This window comes from Acinonyx jubatus, chromosome A2 (assembly GCF_027475565.1).
Source record: "Acinonyx jubatus isolate Ajub_Pintada_27869175 chromosome A2, VMU_Ajub_asm_v1.0, whole genome shotgun sequence".
NCBI classification, from domain to species: Eukaryota; Metazoa; Chordata; class Mammalia; order Carnivora; family Felidae; genus Acinonyx; species Acinonyx jubatus.
In genome coordinates this window covers 44,666,363-44,687,242 of record NC_069383.1, presented here as the reverse complement: position 1 = coordinate 44,687,242, position 20,880 = coordinate 44,666,363, and the positions used below count along the sequence as shown (strand labels likewise).

General features: G+C 39.9%; 2 protein-coding genes across 10 annotated transcripts in view; both read right to left on the bottom strand.

Annotated features, from left to right (window-relative positions):
• The window catches only part of NT5C3A (5'-nucleotidase, cytosolic IIIA), a 52,541-nt gene extending 38,696 nt beyond the window's left edge, over nucleotides 1–13,845 (bottom strand). The window contains exon 1 of one of the 3 annotated variants that reach the window (XM_015065038.3): nucleotides 13,634–13,845. In XM_015065038.3, the coding sequence (XP_014920524.1) occupies nucleotides 13,634–13,771 (138 nt within the window). In that variant the 5' untranslated portion in view covers nucleotides 13,772–13,845. The remainder of the gene's footprint in view (nucleotides 1–13,633) is intronic. The other 2 variants (XM_015065042.3, XM_015065040.3) reach the window with 2 other exon arrangements.
• The window catches only part of LOC106968679 (RP9, pre-mRNA splicing factor), a 209,694-nt gene that overhangs the window by 134,485 nt on the left and 54,329 nt on the right, over nucleotides 1–20,880 (bottom strand). The gene's annotated exons all lie outside the window — the stretch shown is intronic.

Here is a 20,880-nt window from a genome sequence, read left to right as displayed (position 1 = left end):
TTCTTGGATATTAAAGTATCAGGGCTCCTGGCTGCCTCAATTGGTAGAACATGTAACTCTCGATCTCAGGGTCGTGAGTTCAAGCCCCACAATGGGCCTAGCCCTTACTTAAATATAAAAACAAAAAAACACCCGAAAGGTATTATAGCATCTGGTTCAAGGGTGGCTCCATCTGTTGTGTAAATGAATTCACAACAAAAAGAATTAAAAACTCCAATGGTATCAGGAAGTATTCTGGCTAACATAAAAACAGCTCACTAGATTAGAGCTCACACTTGCTGAAGCTGATGTGGTGAAACTTGCTACATGAGGATAACACATAGGTAACATGGCAAATGTGATTTGAAAAGACAAAGTCATATGCCTGGTACAAATATCTCCACACTTGCAAATTTGGGATTCAAAATGATCTTGGACATATTCTTTGCCAATGTCAAGAGTTTAATATATTCCCCTTATTTTACAATATATATTTTATTCAGACTGGATCAATCATGATTGTCACTCTTCAAATAACACCACATCCATCAAACATTACCCAATGTAATCTCCTATTCCTTTGAATTCCACACAGCCTTTCCTTGCTATCTCTTTCACAAATTTATATTTATTCATTCTAGAAGTACTGTTAGGACTCTAGCTTTTAAGCTAGTTGTGGCACATAATTGGGAGACTAGCTTCTAAATCTTAGCATGCATAAACCCAGTGTGACGTCTCCAGAACTACTGAAGACCTAGGTATTTCAGGTATGAATGAATAAATCTTTATGCTTGTGGTGGACAGAAGAGCAAAGCTATTCTGAGTCTGTATTCTGGACTGCCGTCCAGAATGGCTAAGGACTTGTAGCAGTTGGAATGCTCTGTTTTTCCACCAGCCAACTGACCACCAGTAATCCTAAATTATATACATGCATTTATATTTGATCAAATTTTAAATCAATTTACTGAATGGCAAGTAATACAGAAAAAGAATAGGGACTATGGTATAGTACAGTAGACTGCTTATTACCTAATTCCTCCCTTTCTTTCTTACTAATAGAATCTTAAATTTTATTGCGGGGGGTGATTTCTCAGTCAAAAAAATTCCTCAGCTTCACAATTAGGGTGGCTATATGACACTGTCCTCTCTAATGACAAGTGAGGAGAAAGCTCTGCTTTACTGAAATGAGCATTCTCTTCCCTGGAAGATGGACATGTTGGGCAGGACTACAGAAGCCATTTTGTCACCATGAGAAGAGCCAAGAGAATTTCAAGGACCTCTGTCTTGATACCCATGTGCCCCCTAATTAACACCAGCAACTGCCTATTTTTTGGACTTCTTACATTAGAAAAATAAAATGTTTATTGTTTATTAAAGCCACTGATTTGGGGTCTCTGTTTCTCTTAGTTGGGTGCAACAAATAAAAAAGGCAAATATGGACCAATCTAGACCCTTAAAAACCACACATAACAGTAAACAATACAAGACAGTGTATAAATTGCTCCTTTATGAGAAATCACCAGGAAATGCCACAGGAGTTCAGGGAATATGCTTTACAAAACAAGTCATTAATTCAAAACAGGTCCTAAAAGGTCATAAATCTGTGTACTGATGTAAATTAGACAAAAGTTGAGATATAAAGATATTTTCAAAAGCCTATGCAACAGCTGAGCCACTAAAGCAGTTGTGTTTAAATCTTCATTCCCTGCCCTCTCCCTTTTCTAAATATACATTCAATGGTGGGCTTTACACTTAGTATAGTACCCAGAGAACATCTGATGTTACCTTAAAATAGAAGAAAGGAAGAAGTTTTTGTTAGAAGTTTATCTCCAGGAAGGAAACTCACTCAAGTTTCAAAAACACCACCAGCTATTTAAGGAGTAATTGTTGGTGTGTAGAAGGAAGCCGTGAATAAATGGGGTGCCTGGGTGGCTCAGTCAGTTAAGCATCGGATTCTTGATTTCAGCTCAAGTCATGATCTCGTGTTTGGTGGATTCGAGCCCCAAGTTAGGATCTGAGCTGACAGTGTGGAGACCTCTAGTGACTCTCTCTCTCTCTGCTCCTTTCCCGCATGCTCTCTCTCTCAACCAACAAACAAACTTCAAGAAGGAAGCCATAAATAGTTGAGATGTGTTTAAATTAGAAATCACAGTTTTAACTGGCTGTGGAGCTTCTAGTGAGGGGGAAGCCAGTGTCCATCTTGTCAGTCCAGATGAAAGAATGAACACTAGAGAGAGGTTGTATCACCCAAGGAGGCTGAACAAGCCAAGGAGGACACAGAACACATAGGCCTAGACTCAAGAAATGGGAATGCTTGCTTATCATTCAAAAGCATGTAGGAGTCCAGGGCAGGCTGCCCCGAGATGGGCCACTCTGGCAAGAAGATTATTTTGAGCTGAAGGCAAGCGAGACCCTGTGGGCTCAAGAGAAACTTTTGTCCATCCTTTAACTACATAGAAGAACTCTAAATTGGGGGATCTTTCCCAGAATAAGGAGACAAATTTTACGTGAGTGACTCATCTACGTGGCAAGGCAAACGTCTAATTACCATACAGCTGCTCTTCCTTCTGTCCTGTGAAGTGCATTCCTCTCAGTCTCAGACCCCTATTCCCTTCTGAGTTCAGAATGACATGTACACTTCATTTTGCCTGTCTTTGGAATTTTCATGTCTGGGTGGATTCCCCATACGTACGCTATTAAATTTGATTTTCTCTTGTTAATCTGTCAATTGATTTCTTGTTGATTCTTAGTCCAGTTAGAACCTTTGAGGGGTCACAATTCTGCCCATAACAATGAGTAACATCTAAAAAAATTCACAGAATGTTAAACTTATGTAATAGGATATTAACTTAGGAATCTTCCTGTTTCGGTTCAATTCAGGGACAGGTATCATACCAAGGTGAGGGGAGGAAAATGGGGAGAATTGGCTTGAGGACTCTTGGGCTCTCACCCACTTAAGGAATACAAAAGAGTGAAAAGAGTGAAGAGTTGTTGCTATGCCCTCTGCTTCTAAGGGAATGGGGATGGTGGAGTCTACCTTCTCACCAAGCAACAGGGGACTCTCATGGGGTCTCTGGGAGAACCTGAAATGTGTTTTCCACCTGACCCAAGCTACAAAAGATACTCAGTGGGACAGAAGGGGCTCTGCTATGTATGCTCCACTGGCAGCACATATACTAAACTTGGAAAACTAAGGAAATTAGCATGGCCCGTTACAAGGATGATGGCAAATTCATCAAGTATTCTATCTTCTTTATAGTTGATAACACTGTACTATATAATTGAAGTTTGCTGAGAGTAGAACTCAAATGTTCTTAGATGTTCTCACACACACACACACACACACACACAGATAAATAGGTAAGGTGATGCGTGTATTAATTAACTAGATGGGGGAATCCTTTCCACAGTGTATATTATATCCAATCACAACGCACACTTCAAATATTTCATAATTTTGTCAGTCATAACTCCGTAAAGCTGACATTGTTAAAAAGTGGCTTTGTTGTAATAGCCTGTACTCCTAGAGTTTGTCAGAGCCAGGGATAAGTGAATGTTTCCCACAGACTAGAAGCGAGACCATGCAGGAGGGAACCAGTCAGAAACCTATTTATGTCCAGCCCACAAGAGCCACCTGAGAGGGAGAGACTTCAAAGGCATGAGACTGTATGGAATGGATCACTTAAAAAAAAAATCAGGTTGAGGGGCGCCTGGGTGGCGCAGTCGGTTAAGCGTCCGACTTCAGCCAGGTCACGATCTGGTGGTCCGTGAGTTCGAGCCCCGCGTCGGGCTCTGGGCTGATGGCTCAGAGCCTGGAGCCTGTTTCCGATTCTGTGTCTCCCTCTCTCTCTGCCCCTCCCCCGTTCATGCTCTGTCTCTCTCTGTCCCAAAAAATAAATAAATGTTGAAAAAAAAAATTAAAAAAAAAAAAATCAGGTTGAGGTAGAGTGGGGTACCAAAAAAATTAATTGCCCATATTATGGGGCTACAGTGGAAGAAGAAAACGTTATTTAAAGTTTATTTATGTAATCTCTACACCTAATGTGGGGCTGGAACATGACCCCCAAGATCAAGAGTCACACACTCTTCCAACTGAGACAGCCGGGTGCCCCGAGAAAGTCAACTTTAAATATCTTGCAGGCCCAGAAAGCACAAACCTATCGAGTCAAATAAGAACTCACATTTCTTTACTTTCTAGTAAAAGACAGCCTTCCTCCTACCCTATTAACCCAAAAGTCTGAAGCAATGGCTAGCAGGGGAAGGAAGAGCATCAGGGAAACAGAGAGGGTGACTTCATCCTCCCATCCAATCTCAGATCACTTGCCACCATTAACTAGGGAGGGGAGGAGCCACCTGCAGTAAGCCATTGCTTTGGGGTAGTGAAGAAGTCTGTGTTAGTCAGGATAGGTTATGGGGCTATAACAACACAAAAATCTCAGTTCCTTACCACACAAAAAAGTTGATTTTTTCATTCACACAAAGTCCAATGTGGGTTCAGAGGGCTCTCCAGGGCAGCTGTCCTCCACATATTGGCTCAGTATTCCAGGCTGCTTTGATATTGTGTTGTCTCCACGTCAGCATGATGCTTCAGGGTTTACTCTAGTAGTAGGAAAGACTAGGGACAACTGTGTAACTGTTCATAACTATACTGGCCTGGAAGTAGCCATATCATCTCCAGACACAGTCTATTGGCCAGAATAGCAAAGCTTGCCCAAAGGCAAAAAGGGGAGAAGACTAAAAATACTGGTGATACTAGTAATGTCCATTTAGAAGTCTCACCACAGAATTAATATTGAACTCATGACTACTATATGACTAGACACTTGTATTTACAGAAATGGAACTGACTCTGACTTCGGTTCAGGTCATCATCTCACAGTTCACAAGTTCGAGCCCCGCATCGGGCTCTGTGCTGACAGCTCAGAGCCTGGAGCCTGCTTTGGATTCTGTGTCTCTGTCTTTCTCTGCCTCTCTTTCTCTCAAAAATAACCATTAAAAAAAAAAGATTTTTTTTTTTTTTAAATAAAAGACTGTCTTTTACCTGAGAGTAAGCAAAAAATCATAGGTTCATCAGCATTTTCACCACTGGCAAGAAAGATTACTATTGAAAGAGGCCACAAGAAAGAAAAATAAAGGCATGTTCTATTTACATCCCTTGCATCATGTATAGTCCACATGCCAATCACATCTTTAGAAGAGATCACAGAAATCAAATTTAACTCCATTTTTCATAATAAAACCTTTAATCTTTGTCTAATTTAAAGATTATAATTCTATTTCCCTCAGTAAATATGTGAGGCTAGAAATGTTTGGTCTCCTTAGCCAGCTCTTTCTGTTTACTAAATAGTCTAATCAAATGAAGCCGTTCTCTTCCAAGAACATAATTTATTTTAGTTTTTAAACTCTACAAGGAAAGGTCTGTTTTCAACTTACTTTAATAGCAAATAGAAGAATAACACAAAAAGATAGGCCTTAAATTTTAAAGTCAGTTTTCAACAGTGTGAAGGTTCCTCAAAAAACTAATGATAGAATTACCCTACAACCCAGCAACAGCACTACTAGGAATTTATCCAAGGGATACAGGAGTGCTGATGCATAGGGGCACATGTACCACAATGTTTATAGCAGTGCTTTCAACAATAGCCAAATTATGGAAAGAGCCCAAATGTCCATCAACTGATGAATGGATAAAGAAGATGTGGTAGATATATACAATGGAATATTACTCGGCTATGAAAAAGAATGAAATCTTGCTGTTTGGATGTAACTGGAGGGTACTATGCTAAGTGAAATATGTTAGTCAGAGAAAGACAGATATCATATGATTCCACTCATATGTGGAATTTGAGAAACTTAACAGAAGACCATAGGGGAAGGGAAGGATAAATAAGATAAAAACAGAGAGGGAAGCAAACCATAAGAGACTTTCCAATATGAGAAAAAACTGAGGGTTGTTAGGGGTGGGGGTTTGGGGGGCTGGGGAATATGGATGATGGGCACTGAGGAGAACACTTGTTGGGACGGGCACTGGGTGTTATATGTTAGTGATGAATCACGGGAATCTACTCCTGAAGCCAAGAACACATAGCATGTAGCTAACTTGAGAATAATAATCATTAAAAAGTCAGTTTTCAGTCTTTCAATACTTTGGATTAAAAGATACACAGGGGCACCTGGGTGGCTCAGTTGGTTAGGCATCTGACATCAGTTCAGTCATGATCTCATGGTCCATGAGTTCAAGACCTGCATCAGGCTCTGTGCTGACAGCTCAGAGCCTGGAGCCTGCTTCAGATTCTGCATCTCCCTCTCTCTCTGCTCCTCCCCCGCTCACCTCTGTCTCTCTCTCTCTCTTAAAATAAAAAACATTTTAAAAAAATATATGTAACACATGAAAAAATACTCAACATCACTCATCATCAGGGAAATACAAATCCAAACCATAATGAGATACCACCTCACACCTGTCAGAATGGCTAAAATTAACAACTCAGGCAACAACAGATGTTGGCGAGGACACAGAAAAAGAGGAACCCTTCTGCACTGTTGGGAATGCAAACTGCTGCAGCCACTCTGGAAAACAGTAAGGAGGTTCCTCAAAAAATTAAAAATAGAACTACCCTACAAACCAGCAATTGCACTACTAGGTATTTATCCAAAGGATATAGGAGTGATGATTTGAAGGGGCACATGTACCCCAATGTTTATAGCAACACTACTGACAATAGCCAAAGTATGGAAAGAGCCCAAACATCCACTGAATGATGAATGGATAAAACAGATGTGGTAGATATATATACAATGGAATACTACTCGGCTATGAAAAAGAATGAAATCTTGCCATTTGCAATAAGGTGGATGGAACTAGAGTGTATTATGCTAAGCAAAATAAGTCAGTCAGAGGAAGACAAATATCATATGATCTCACTCATGTGGAATTTAAGAAACAAAACAGATGAACATATGGGAAGGGAAGCAAAAAATGATATAGAAAGAGAGAGGGAGACAAACCCTAAGAGTCTCTTTTTCCTTTTTTAATGTTTATTTTTGAGAGACACAGAGAGACAGACAGAGAGTGAGCGGGGGAGGGGTAGAGAGAGAGGGAGACACAGAATCTGAAGTAGGCTCCAGGCTCTGAGCTGTCAGCACAGAGCCCGATGTGGGGCTCAAACTCAAGAGCTGTGAGATCATGATCTGAGCTGAAGTCCGATGCTTAACCAACTGAGCCACCCAGGCACCCCTAGAGAGACTATTAAATACACAGAACATACTGAGGGTTGCTGGAGGGATGTTGGGTGGGGGGATGGGCTAAATGGGTAGAGGGGCATTAAGAAGGACACTTGCTGGGAGGAGCACTGGGTGTTGTATGTAAGTGATGGATCACTAAATTCTATTTCTGAAAAATTATATATATATATGTGTGTACATATATATACACATACATATATATAATTTATATGTACATATATATAATTTATATATGTGTACATATATGTACATATATATATAATTTATATATGTATGTGTATATATATGTACACATACATATATATATAGTCAGCTTTCTAAAACAACTTTAAAACCACAAATTACACATATGGGATTTTGATAATTTGAAAAGTTGGTCGATTTGTTATCAATATATTAAGGGCATTACATTTTCTGTCCTCAATGACACTAAATAAATTTTCTGGACTAGTTTCTGCAATTAATACAACAGAACACCAAATCCTAAGTTATTGTACTGAGAGATCAATGTATTGGACAGCTAAATGCAAAATTTCATAAAAGCAAATAAAACCCACACTGTTGGCTAACCTATCTAACAAGAACAATGACTAAAGAGGAACAGTGGGGAAAACAGAGATTCTGAGATTCTTAAAACTGTAGGGAAGTTCTGTGGTGGATCACTGTAGGACAGGAAAGCTAGCATTCATTCAGAAATAACTAGTAAAAACACTTGCAAGATTTCTCCTAATATAATCCAGAAAGAAGAAGACAAATTCTTATAAAACAGCCTATGTGTATATAAACATACATACATCTGATTAAAATGCTTTTACTTTAAAATAATTGTCATTTGAAAGTGGCTGCATCTTGTAAGGAGTTTCATCGGTGCTGTCCTAATGCCCTGATGGCTAACCGCATACATTTTTAAATTCTTTTTTTAAAAGCCACATTTAGCACTTAAATTTGTACACTGCTGTTTTTTTAATCACTAACATTTAGCTTTATTTAGTTTCAAGCACTGGGTTTTACTTTTATTTATTTTTAAATGTTTACTTATTTTTGAGAGACAGAGAGAGAGAGACACAGAGAGAGAGAGAGAGACAGAGAGAGACAGAGAGAGAGAGAGAGAGAGAGAGAGAGAGGGAGAGATGGTGAGTGGGGGAGGGGCAGACACAGAATCTGAAGCAGTCCCAGTCTCTGAGCTGCCAGCACAGAGCCTGATGTGGGGCCTAAACTAATTAACTGCAAGATCATGACCTGAGCCAAAGTTGGATGCTTAACCAACTGAGCCACCCAGGCACCCCATGGGTTTTACTTTTATAAAGCAAAAATTACAGTTCCTACTATTTCCCTAAAATTTGATTAGATTCCTTAACTTATAATGCTTTGACTTGTAATTCTCTGACTTTACTATGGTGAGAGAGTGATATGCATTTAGTAGAAACTATATCTTGAATTTTCATCTTTTCCTGGGCTACTAATGTGTGGTACAATACTCTCCTGATGTTGGGCAATGGCGGTGGCCACAGCTCCGTCAGCCATGTAGTCACAAGGATAAACAACTGTAACACGGACAACCATTCTGTTTCATACAAGTATTTTGTTTTTCACTTTCAGTAAATTATATTATATATTCAACACTTCACTATAAAAAAGGCTTTGTGTTAGATGATTTTGCCCAGCTGTAAGCCGATGTAAGTGTTCTGAGCATGTTTAAGGTAAGTTAGGCTAAGCTATGACGTTTGGTAGCTATATTAAATGCATTACAGACTTACTGTAGTTTCAACTTAACAATGGGTTTATAGGAACATAACTCCATTGTAAATCAAAGAAGACGTGTATTGTTAATGCTTTTATATTTACGCTAAATTAATATGAAAGTAGGTAAGTGCTGTCTGAAAAGAATAAAATATGGAAGCAATGACGATGAATAAAAACCAACCAAGTAAAAAACAATAAAGCCATCATGCATCATTCAATTAAAAAAAGTTGTATGGAGGTGCCTGGGTGGCTCAGTCGGTAAGCATCCCACTTCACTGACTTAAGCTCAGGTCACGATCTCATGGTTTGTGAGTTCGGGCCCTGCGTCAGGCTCTGTGCTGACAGCTCAGGGCATGGAGCCTGCTTCGGATGCTGGGTCTCCCTCTTTCTCCCCCTCCCTCGTTCGAGCTCTCTCTCTCTCTCTCTGTCTCTCTCTCTCTCTCTCAAGAATAAATGAATATTAAAAAAAAAAGTTGTGGGGCACCTGGGTGGCTCAGTCAAGTTAAGCACCCAACTTCTGCTCAGGTCATGATCCCATGATTAGTGGGTTTGAGCCCCACATTAGGCTCTGTGTTGACAGCTTGGTGCCTGGAGCCTGCTGTGGATTCTGTGTCTCCCTCTCTCTACCCCTCACCCACTCATGCTCTGTATGTGTCTCTCTCTCAATAAACATTCAAAAAAAATTTTTTTTAAGTTGTATATTAAAAAAAACCTGTATGAAAGATACATATGTTTACCTTTCCCTCCTTCAGAGTATATCTATCAAAGCCTAAACATTGCGTTGGAATGGGTTTCTCTGCCTGGTAGGAAACTAGCAATAAATACTTAAGCTTTATTCCAGAATCTTTTTTTTATTAGGAGTAACCAAAAGGGCCGCAAAAAGAACAGGTCCTACCTGAGCAGGCATGTTTGGTTAGAATAGTGAGTTAAAACTCAGTAGCAAGTGGTAAGTGATGGTCAATAGCAATGAGGAAGGACTTTGAAACCTGCAAGAATTTAAGAGAGGTGGGGGAATTCATTCCTTAAAACAATTCATCACCAATAGTAGTTTGATTTGTGCAAAATTCTACTACATATGTATCAACTTCTATATACATGCTTGGCAACTTTAATCTTTTCAGTCCAGTTTATAAAAATTGCAAGCCATCCTTACTGAGGATAATTAGAGTAGTTTTTACAATGAAGGCTTAGGAGAGATAAAGATAGAAAATAATACCAGTGGTTAGAAATTATGCCCTAATCGAGTTCATAAGGAAAAAATGTAGGCTATGAGAGTGGCTGATAGTCTGTGTTTTGGTATAATAATAACATCTACTACTTATTAAGCAGTTACCATGAGTTGGATATTATTAAATTACATTTATCTGTTTTTATAAACACTTCTGACCCCAAATGTGTGGGTTTTCTTCCTCACACCAACAATCTTCCAACTCTTCCAATAATTCAATACAATTCTGACACTATCTAGAGTTAGTGTCTGATCCCACGAGATAAGGACTTAGTCCACAAGTCTGTCCCCATTTCAGATGCCAGTCATGAGTTCCAGGTTGCCAAACATACTCCTGATGGACTGGGTGTAAATTTGAGGATTTTTATTGTTATTTATTTATTTATTTATTTATTTATTCAATATATGAAGTTTATTGTCAAATAAATTTGACAGTGCTCATCCCAGAAGGTGCCCTCCTCAATACCCATCACCCACCCTCCCCTCCCTACCACCCTAAATTTGAGGATTTTTAAAACCACCTCCTCAGGTTCCATAATTTGCAAGAATAACTCACAGAACTCAGGAGAGTGCTTAATTACTATTACAGGTTTAATATAAAGAATATAACTCAGAACAGCCAAATGAAAGAGAAGCAAGGGCAAAATACGAAACACTTAAAGTTAGAGGTCTTTATGGACATCTGGTATGTAGGTAGGTTTGATTAAATGAATTATTGGCCAGGAACTCCAACCCCTTCTCCTCACAGAAGGGAAAGGGGGTTAAAAGTTCTACTGCTCTAATCATGTCTTGATCTTTCAATCAACCAGCCCACATCTTGAAGCCATCTTGGCCCCCCCCCCCCCCGGCTACCAGTCCACCTCATTAGCATAGAAAAGACACTGTTAAAGCTTCCCAGAGTCCAAGTGTTTTAGGAGCTGTGTGGCAGGAACCTGGGCCAAACACCAAATATATATTTCTTATTGTATCACAGATAAAACAAGAAAAATCCGAGAAACTGTTACAGTCAAGATAAGGACACACGATGACAAAATGTATGTGGTGCCCTGGATGGAATTCAGGACAGAGAAGGACATTAGGTAAAAACACAGGAAATCTGAACAAAGTATGGATATTTAAAGATGTATGAATATTTGTTCATCAATTTCAACAAATGTACCATACTAATGTAAAATGTTAGTAATAGGGGAAACTGGTTGGGACTCTACTTATTTGCTCAATTATTTTGTTAATGTAAAATTGTTCTAAAATAAGTATTTAATAATGAAGTATATTGACTATGAGAAACGGTTTCTCTTCTCTCTGAACTCTGAACATCCTGAGCATGTCTTCTGACAGGCTTCCTCTGTATATTTATCTCGCTGCCCTAAAGGACCTTTCAGCTGTAGCAGTTTCAGCCCACTAGCCACACCTTTGTGTCTTTTAGTTAAAAATTCTTAAGGCAATGCATAATCTAAGCCCAGTGCCAGAAGTCATTTGCTTACCTACCAGCTAACAGGCCCACCCTGCTTAGGTAGTTCCTGCTAGTTCCATTATTTGTGACCAGTTTAAGCTATGTCCACTAGACATTCACAGGTTTGTACAGATTCTCTAGGGTGGGGGTTTGAAAGATGGGGTAGGGGATAGGCAGAACATGACCCCTAAAACACAGCTGTTACAAAGAGATAAAACTAAGATTTGAACCCAAATTTTCAGAATCCCAATCAAATGTTTATTCCCTTTAAAAAAGTAACCTATTAAAATTACAAATTAAAAAAAGAGCTCTTTCAACGGTTTCCTTTTAAAAGCTACTAGCAGGCTGCACATATATCACACTCTGAATTGATATAACATATTATGTATACATACGTATATGTAAAGACTAATTTCTATACTGCAAATCATAAGTAAAGTTGGTCTGCCTGATGGGCTTTTATTATTTTTCACAAAGACAGCAAACTGTTCTTAGGATGGTATCACTGTGGGATTTTAAGAAAGCATTGATTTTTAACTCTACTTGGTTTAGAGAAGTGATATAACAGACCAATCCATAGTTTAAGTACACACAGTAAGGTATGGCAGTTAGTTCCCCTCTCCTACCACATGGGTTATAAATTTTTGGTTTGGAACAAAAGGAAACTCCCACAGTTCTATAAGCAGGACAGCAACAATAAAATGAAATTTCTGAAATAAAAATATTTGCTGGGTATAGAGGTGAAGGAAAAAAATAGGGGTTCCTGGGTGGCTCAGTCAGTTAAGCATCCGATTTCAGCTCAGGTCATGATCTTATGGTTGGTGAGTTCGAGCCCTGCATTGGGCTCTGTGCTGACAGCTCAGAGCCTGGAGCCTGCTTCAGATTCTGTGTCTACCTCTCTCTGCTCCTCTCCAGCTCACATTCTATGTGTGTGTCTCTCTCTCTCAAAAATAAATAAACATTAAAAATAATTTAATTGTAGCAATAAACAAAACTTATCAATCTTAGTGGCATATGAGACATGGGAATTGACATATCTTATAATGTTAGTTATGGAAAAATATTTCTGAATTCAATCTGGGGCCAGCAGGACAGTTTCTTTAATCAATTAGAACATGTAACTGAGGCTCAAGTATTCCAAGTATATGAACCTAGAATGATCTTACTTAATATGGTGGTAGACTGTCAACTTACTTTTCATGAATATTTGACCCCAGATGTTCATGTGCATAGCACATTATTGTGAGTAAACATGGGATTATGCACTCCAGTAAACACGTTAAAACGCAACTCGGTGAGTAACTTGTCTTGGCGAATGGGTTTTAAATAAAAACAACAACTAAAAACATCCCCAATTTTGAAGCAAATATTGTTTATAATGTACCTTAAATAGGTACATTCTTGAAACACTTTACAATAAAATTGGAAATAAATTTCTAAAAAAATGTTATGCAAGAGGTTTGGGGGAAAAAACGAACACAAAGATACTTCCTGGCAGTTTGAGACAAGAAGAAATAACACTCAAATACAAAATAAACTATTCTGAATTCCAACTGGGTTAACTGGCATTGTTCCAACCACTGAGAAGTTACACCTTTTCATAATCTAAGTCATTCTAGCCAGGGTGCAGAAACAACTCTGTCCGAATTGGATCAGTCACAACGGTTTGGCTGCAGGAATTAGGGAACAACCAGTCTAGAACGTTCAGTTTATTTCTTGAGAAACGGGTTTGGCTGCAGGAGGTGGCTTATTTCCGAATCACCTATTTGCTGCCTTTCTGTTTCAAATAGAGACATAGCCAAGGCCAGAGGAGTGACACCACGGAGGGTCCAGACCGGGTCACTGGCCCCCGGGTGGCCGCTCGTGGGGTGAATGGGTCCCCAGCGTGCCCTGTGCATTCCAGAAGCGCCCGCGCGGGAAGGTAAGGCCGGACGGAACACCCTGCGGCCCATCAAGCGCTTGGGCGCACCGAGCCCCGTACTCACCATCTCGATGATCTTGGTCTTCCGCCCTGTCTTCCTCTTCAACGTGAATATGTACTGGGCCAGTACCACCCCCGCCACCAGGGCGCACACACTGGCGCTCGCCACCGCGCCCATCCTCGCCACGGCCGCCCGGTCCATGAATGGGGGTGTCCTGCTTATCCGGGCCGGAAAAGAAGAGGTCGCTGAGCGGCTGCAATCCGCAGAGAAGCCCGGACGCCCCTCCCAGCCTCTCTGCAGGAGCCCCGCCCCCGCCCCTCCTGCCTGAGCTCCGCCCCGCGGAAAGCCCCGCCCCTGTGAGCGGACACAGGGACGGGTAGGCTGGGAGGGGCGTGGCCTGCTTCCCCAGCCGAGGCGTCGGGTCGGTTTTCCTCAGAGCCTCCATTTGAGGAAGTATCCAAAGACCGAAAAAGGAATGGTATTAATTATATCTCTGCTAACGAGGACCAGCAAGTCTTGGTTCACTCCAGGCCCGTCCGGTAGAAATCTGATTCTAACCACTACCCACGCAGAAAAAGTCTTCTGCCTTCCGCCCTCCTCAGCCGCTTAGGACTACAGCCCCCAGAAGGCCTCAGCAGTGGTATGGGCTATGACAAACTGCTGAACAGCAAAAGAAACAGTAAAAAGGCCACCTATAGGGGCGCCTGGGTGGCTCAGTCATTTGAGCATCCGACTCTTGATTTTGGCCCAAATTATAATCCCAGGGTTGTGGGATGGAGTCCTGCTTCAGGCTCAGAGCTGAGCCTGGAGCCTGCTTAAGATTCTCTCTCTCCCTCTGCCCTTCCTCCCCTCTCTGCACTCTCTCTCTCAACAACAAACTCAATTTTAAAAATGGGACAAAAGACTGAAAAGATGCTCAACATCACTAACCACCACGCAAATGCAAATCAAAACTACAATTAGATACCACTTCACACACATTAGGGTAACCATTATTTTTTTCAAAAGACAATTACAAGTATTGGTGAGGATGTGAAGGAATAGGAACTCTTGTACACCGTTGTTGGAAATGTAAATTGGTGCAGCTACTATGGAAAACCATAGATATTCCTCAAAATTTTAAGCTAGGAAAAAAGAATAGAATTACCATATGATCCAGCAATGTGGATATATATCCAAAAGAATTGAAAGCAGGTACTCAAATATCAGCACTCCCATGTTCATTGCAGCACTGTTCAGAATAGCCAAAATGTGGAAACAACTGAAATGTCCATCAACAGATGAATGAATAAAGAAAATGTGGCATATATATTGAATGCTTTGCTATTCAGCCTTTAAAAAGGAGGACATTCTGCAGTATTCAACAATACTGATGAACCTTGGGCACATATGCTAAGTGAAATAAACCAGTCACAAAAAGACAAATACTTCATTGTTCTACTTATATGAGATAGTCAAACGGTTAGAAAGTAGAATGGTGGTTCTGGGGTTGGGGAAAGCAGAAGACAGGTAGTTGTTCAATTGAGTACTGAGTTTCAGTTTTGCAAGGTGAAAAAGGTTCTAGAGACCTTAGACAAACAAAAATAGTTAACACTACTGTATATTCTAATATGGATAAATCGGTAAATTTTATGTGTTTCATAGCACAATTTTTAAAAAATGTGCAATGACAACAGGGTAAAGATGGTTTGAAGTTAGGCAGTGTCCGCCTCTGCTGTCCTTTTCTGCTACATTCCACTCACTGCCTCTTCAGTCATTTCCTCCTCTTTGTAAGTATCAGGACTTATTCTCACCTGCCTGGTCTCTTGCAAGGGGCTGATGCAGTTTCCTCTACTGATCTCTATGGGTGACACAGAAGGGATCCAGAGAGGTTCTTTGGAGCTGGTGGTGCTGCCTGGTGAAGCTCTTTTTTTTTTTTGTCTGGGATGTGGAACAAATTGGAGCAGGGGAATAAACAAGAGGGAGCAGTGAAGCTACAGGTTGCTTTTCTCTGTGCCCTCCATTCCTGATCTGGGACCCTGGCAGGAGTTCTTAAAGGTCAATTTGTGGGAAGAGCATTCTTAGAAATGTAAAGGAGGGCCTATGTGATCAGGCATCTGGTAAGAAAGCAAGTCTGGAATTAAATATCAGGTACACGAGTGTGCTTTCTGTGTCTTGTTTTGTGGGAAAGATTAATTCCCTGATGCCATAAAATGATTTGAGGGATATAGAGTGATCAGTTTCTTAGGAAGGATGTTAGCCTTTTTGTTCATTTTAATATAAGCACAATATATGTGAGATCCTGTAACTATATCTGAGAAAAAGATGACACAAATTTTAAAGTATTCCATTGAGGAGTGTATGTGCTGCTTGAGCATCCTTCCCTGTGACCTACACTCAACAAGTCCCCAGCAAATGGTAAAGCAAACTTCAGCCTATGAAGTTGGATTCATACACTAATACCTCATGATTCCTTCTTGCAATAGGATTATTGCTTCTACTTCCCTCTACTTTGTGGGTCACTGCAGTTTAGATTGATTTAGCTGATTTTAAGACCAAGATTCAGAAAATGAATTACTAACTTCTTAATCACACAACATTTGTACACAAAATTTCCTTTTGTGTACAAAGGGAAAATGTTTTGTGTTTGCTTTGTTTGAACCAAATGATCTTTATTAATCCTGTTAAAGACAAGGATATTCAGAAACCTTCAGTAAGGTCTTTCAGGTATACTATCAGTTCCATCTTGAAGCCAAAAGGGAAATCTATGTTGTGATTTTTAATTTTTAAATTATTATTTTTAATTAGGTAAGCTCTACAACCAACATGGGGCTTGAACTCACGCCCCCAAGATCAAGAGTCACATGCTCCTCTGACTGAGCCAGCCAGACACCCTATGTTGTGATTTTTAAATCTACCAATTTCTTTTAAGTGTAGTTTTATTTATTTATTTATTTATTTATTTATTTATTTATTTATAACGTTTATTTATTTTTGAGAAACAGAGAGTGAGTGAGCTGGGTAGGGGCAGAGAGAGAGAGGGAGACGGAGAATCCGAAGCAGGTTCCAGGCTCCAAGCAGGTTCCAGGCTCTGAGCTGTCAGCCCAGAGCCTGATTCGGGCTCAAACCCATGAGCCGTGAGATCATGACCTGAGCTGAAGTTGGATGCCCAACTGACTGAGCCATGCAGGTGCCCCTAAATCTACCAATTTCTTTAAAAAGGAAATTAATGGTATGAAATCTTTTAACAAATGAGATTTTGTTATTTCTACAATTACCATTGTAGTCTTTGATTGGGTTAATTAGCTTCTGAATGAAACCAAAAGTAACTTAACTGTACACCAAAAAAGTAATTTGGCAGCCTGATGGAACATAGATAATGATATAAATAGGGTAAATAGGAAGGTTGACTTAAAATTTCATCTCCCTTGCCAACTTTAAGTTCCACTAATTTCTGCCTTGTCTTACTTTTTTCTAATGGCTTCATTATTTATGATTCTTTATATCTACCCTGGCTAATGTCATGGAATACATTTGAACTGGGAGTTTGGTTGCTGCAAGATTCTTGAACATTGGTTGGAATGGGTTTGGTAATTCTCAGTTTTAAATTACACTAAAAGAGCCCAAGTGATTTGAAGTGGGTCCAGGGAAAATATGAGAATATCAACATTGATTCTGGGTTATCAGAGGATTCAGAGTGAGCTAGGAGATATTTCAGGCTGGAAAGTTGGGGAACATTCTGGTCTGGGTGGCAAGGGAATGATGTATATTTGGTGGTCCAATAATAGCACATATTACAATGTTCCTATGCATCTGGAGTACACAAATGAGAATATGGGGACATTAAATACTGGTACTTCTCTTTCAAGTAGTTGATCTTAAAAAGATCAGTAAAGGTGTATTTTTTAAGTTTTTTTTTTTAAGTTTATTTTGAGAGAGAGACAGGGAGAGAGAGAATCCCAAGCAGGCTCATCCACTGTCAGCTCAGAGCCCTATGCGGGGCTCGATCCCATAAACTGTGAGATCATGACCTCAGCCAAAATCAAAAGTGGGACACTTGACTGACTGAGCCACCCAGGTGCCCCAATAAAGGTGTATTTTAAAGGTTTATTGCATTTAAGACTCACTGCCAGATCTGAAAGTTTAATCATCTGCTGATCTGCATGGTTATATAACACAATTAGCAATAATAAACAATGCAAATGTTTTTCAGAAACTCTTCTATATATGTTCATATTCATTTCACATTTATCTGCTATGTATTTTTTCTTCAGTTCTACTTCTTAGCATAAAGAGAAGACATTGGTTGGAAGTATCTTGGAAGTAAAAACTTCCTTCCTTCCTTTTTTCTTTCATTTTTTACAGTTTTTTTTCTTTTAATTTTCATTTTGAAATAATTTTAGACTCCCATAGAAGTTGCAGACATAGTACATAGAATTCCCTTGTGCCTTTCACACAGGCTTTCCCCAGTGATACCATCTTACAACTATATCTTATAGCCCAATTAAAGTAAGTTGACATTGATATAACGCAGAAACTCTACACATCTTACTTGGATCTCATCAGTTTTCACGTGCACTTTCTTTTGTTGTTGTTATACAGTTCTAAGAAATTTTGTCAGGTGATAGGATCCAGAACCAGGATCCATCATCATCCCAAAGAAGTTCCCTTATATGACCACTTTATAGTCACATTCTCACCCAAAACCAACCCCTGGAAACCACTGATATATTCAGTGTAATGTCCTTATTTAGGCTTCATCTAATTTCTGTGTATCAGTGCTTCATTTTTTTTTTTTTTTCTTTTTTGCTGATTTGTATTCCATGATATGGATATACCAGTTTCACCATATACCCGTTACACACTGAAGGGCATTTGGTTTTGTTTTTGTTTTTTTTTTCTTGAATGTTGCTTTCGAAAAACCATGAAAAGGACATAGCATCAAGAATTAACATTCATTGGGTACGTAATAGTGCCAGGTTGAATAGTTTTATTGAACTCAATCTGCAGCCTCACTTTGTCTCCCCTCCCTGGAGGCTGTGCGGTAGGACTGAAAGTTCCAACTTTCTAAATACCAATTTGGTCTTCTAGTGACTAGCCTTCATCTGTACTATCTAGAGGCTCTATCCTGAGCCACTTCATTAGCATACACTTTTTGTGTGGTTCAAAGGGGCTTGTTATGAATAACAAAAACACTCTTCGCTAAGGAAATAACTAGAGTGTTTAGGAGCTCTGTGCCAGAAACCAGAGACAAAGGCAACATGTATGTTTTTCTTTAAGTACTTTTTTTTTTTTTTTAATGTTTTATTTATTTTTGAGACAGAGAGAGACAGAGCATGAACAGGGGAGGGTCAGAGAGAGAGGGAGACACAGAATCCGAAACAGGCTCCAGGCTCTGAGCTGTCAGCACAGAGCCTGACGCGGGGCTCGAACCCACGGACTGTGAGATCATGACCTGAGCCGAAGTCGGACGCTCAACCGACTGAGCCACCCAGGCGCCCCTGTATGTTTTTCTTATACCACAGGCCATGGATCTGTAACAAAAAAGATTATAAGAATTAAAAGATACTAACATATTACTAGAGTCCATTCAATAATTAATAATTAGTCCGGTCCATTATCCTTTCATGTGAAAATGTCTCCCAGGGCGAGGCTTCTCAGGTTTATAGGCACACATTCTAGATCTTAACTGTTGTAAAACCAGAAATGGCTTCATCCTTTCAGGCAACTAGTACGTGTAATGGAGCTAAGAGACAAGGTTATCTTTTATTCTGATCTACTTTCCAGGTATTAATGTAATATTGGATTTCTGTCACTTACACAACTCATTTACTCATTTATCCTCAGCTACTGTTCCTCCTTCCCTCCATTTATACCCACACTTTTCCACCTTCTGAAAGTTACGTTGGGTCACTGTGCCAGTCTGTACTGCAGGCAGCAGTTCTAGTTTGGTAGGCACCTCCCCATCAGTCCATCCCCATTCATACCATAGGGTATGAAGACACTTGGAGCCCTCCAGCCAACCTAGAAGTTTACTAGCTTTTGTAAGCATCCTTAGCCTGTATGATTGACTAATTAAACCTTTCTTTCTATATCTATAGATCATGCATTCTTTCCTAAAAAAAAGAACAGAGACCTTCTACACATCACCAGACTCTGTTGTACCACTCCCGGGCAACAAGGAACCAGACTCCCTTGCACAACCTCTGAGCACCAAAATAACATCTGTAGCTAGTACCACGAGTCTGCACATAATCAAGAATTGTTACAGACCACTGCACTCCCTTAACTGATTAACCGCTTTAAAAAATCTCTGGGCTGGGCAGAAACCTCAGCGTTGGCATTTGGACAGGTCTGCCTTCTCTCCAGGTGGCCATTCTCTCCTGAATAAAGCTCATATTTCTTTCCAATCAAAACTAGTCTCTTGTGTATTAGCTTTTTGAGTGAAGGGCAGTTGAAATTGGGTTTCAGTAACAGGTAGGGTTACATAGGTACAGAACTGGTGGACTATTTTTACCACCAGGGAATATAGCTGCATTCACTATTAACCTTAATTTTGCCAGACAGAATGAAAGCACAATCCTCCCCTATCAGGCCCTTAAGGAATTCTAACATAATACTTTAAAAAAAATTTTTTTAATGTTTTATTTTTGAGAGACAGAATGTGAGCAGGGGAGGGGCAGAGAGAGAGGGAGACACAGAATCTGAAGCAGGCTCCAGGCTCTGAGCTGTCAGCACAGAGCCCAACTTGGGGTTCAAACTTGTAAACCGTGATATCATGACCTAAGCTGAAGTTGGACACCTAACTGACTGAGCCACCCAGGCACCCCAATAATGAAAAAAATATAGTTCTAGTCTTTTGCCTTGGGAAGAATTGCACAGTCCTACTAGCATCCTCCCTCAGATGCTCATAGCCAGATCTACCAGAAAGACAAAGGAATCTATCTAGGAGGGATACTCCCCTTCATTTTGAATGTAAGCACACACTCATGCCTATATTCCTTCACACCCCCTGATTTAAACAACCAATTTTCAATTGCGAATTCCAATTCTCTATTCATTATTTGTATGTTTAGTAAGTAAGTAAGCTCTACACCCAATGTGGGGCTTGAACTCATGACCTCGAGATCAAGGGTCGCATGCTCTACCAACTGAGCCAGGTAAGTGCCCCTCTCTTTGCCCATTTTAGAGATTATGGGCTGCAAAGCATTTTCTTTGGTCTGAAGAAATATGATTTAAAAAAAAATATGATTCAGTGGTCCAAATTTGGTGTAATATCCTCTGTTCAGATTCTATTACTCTGATACATTTGCTTTGAACACTGGTTAAGC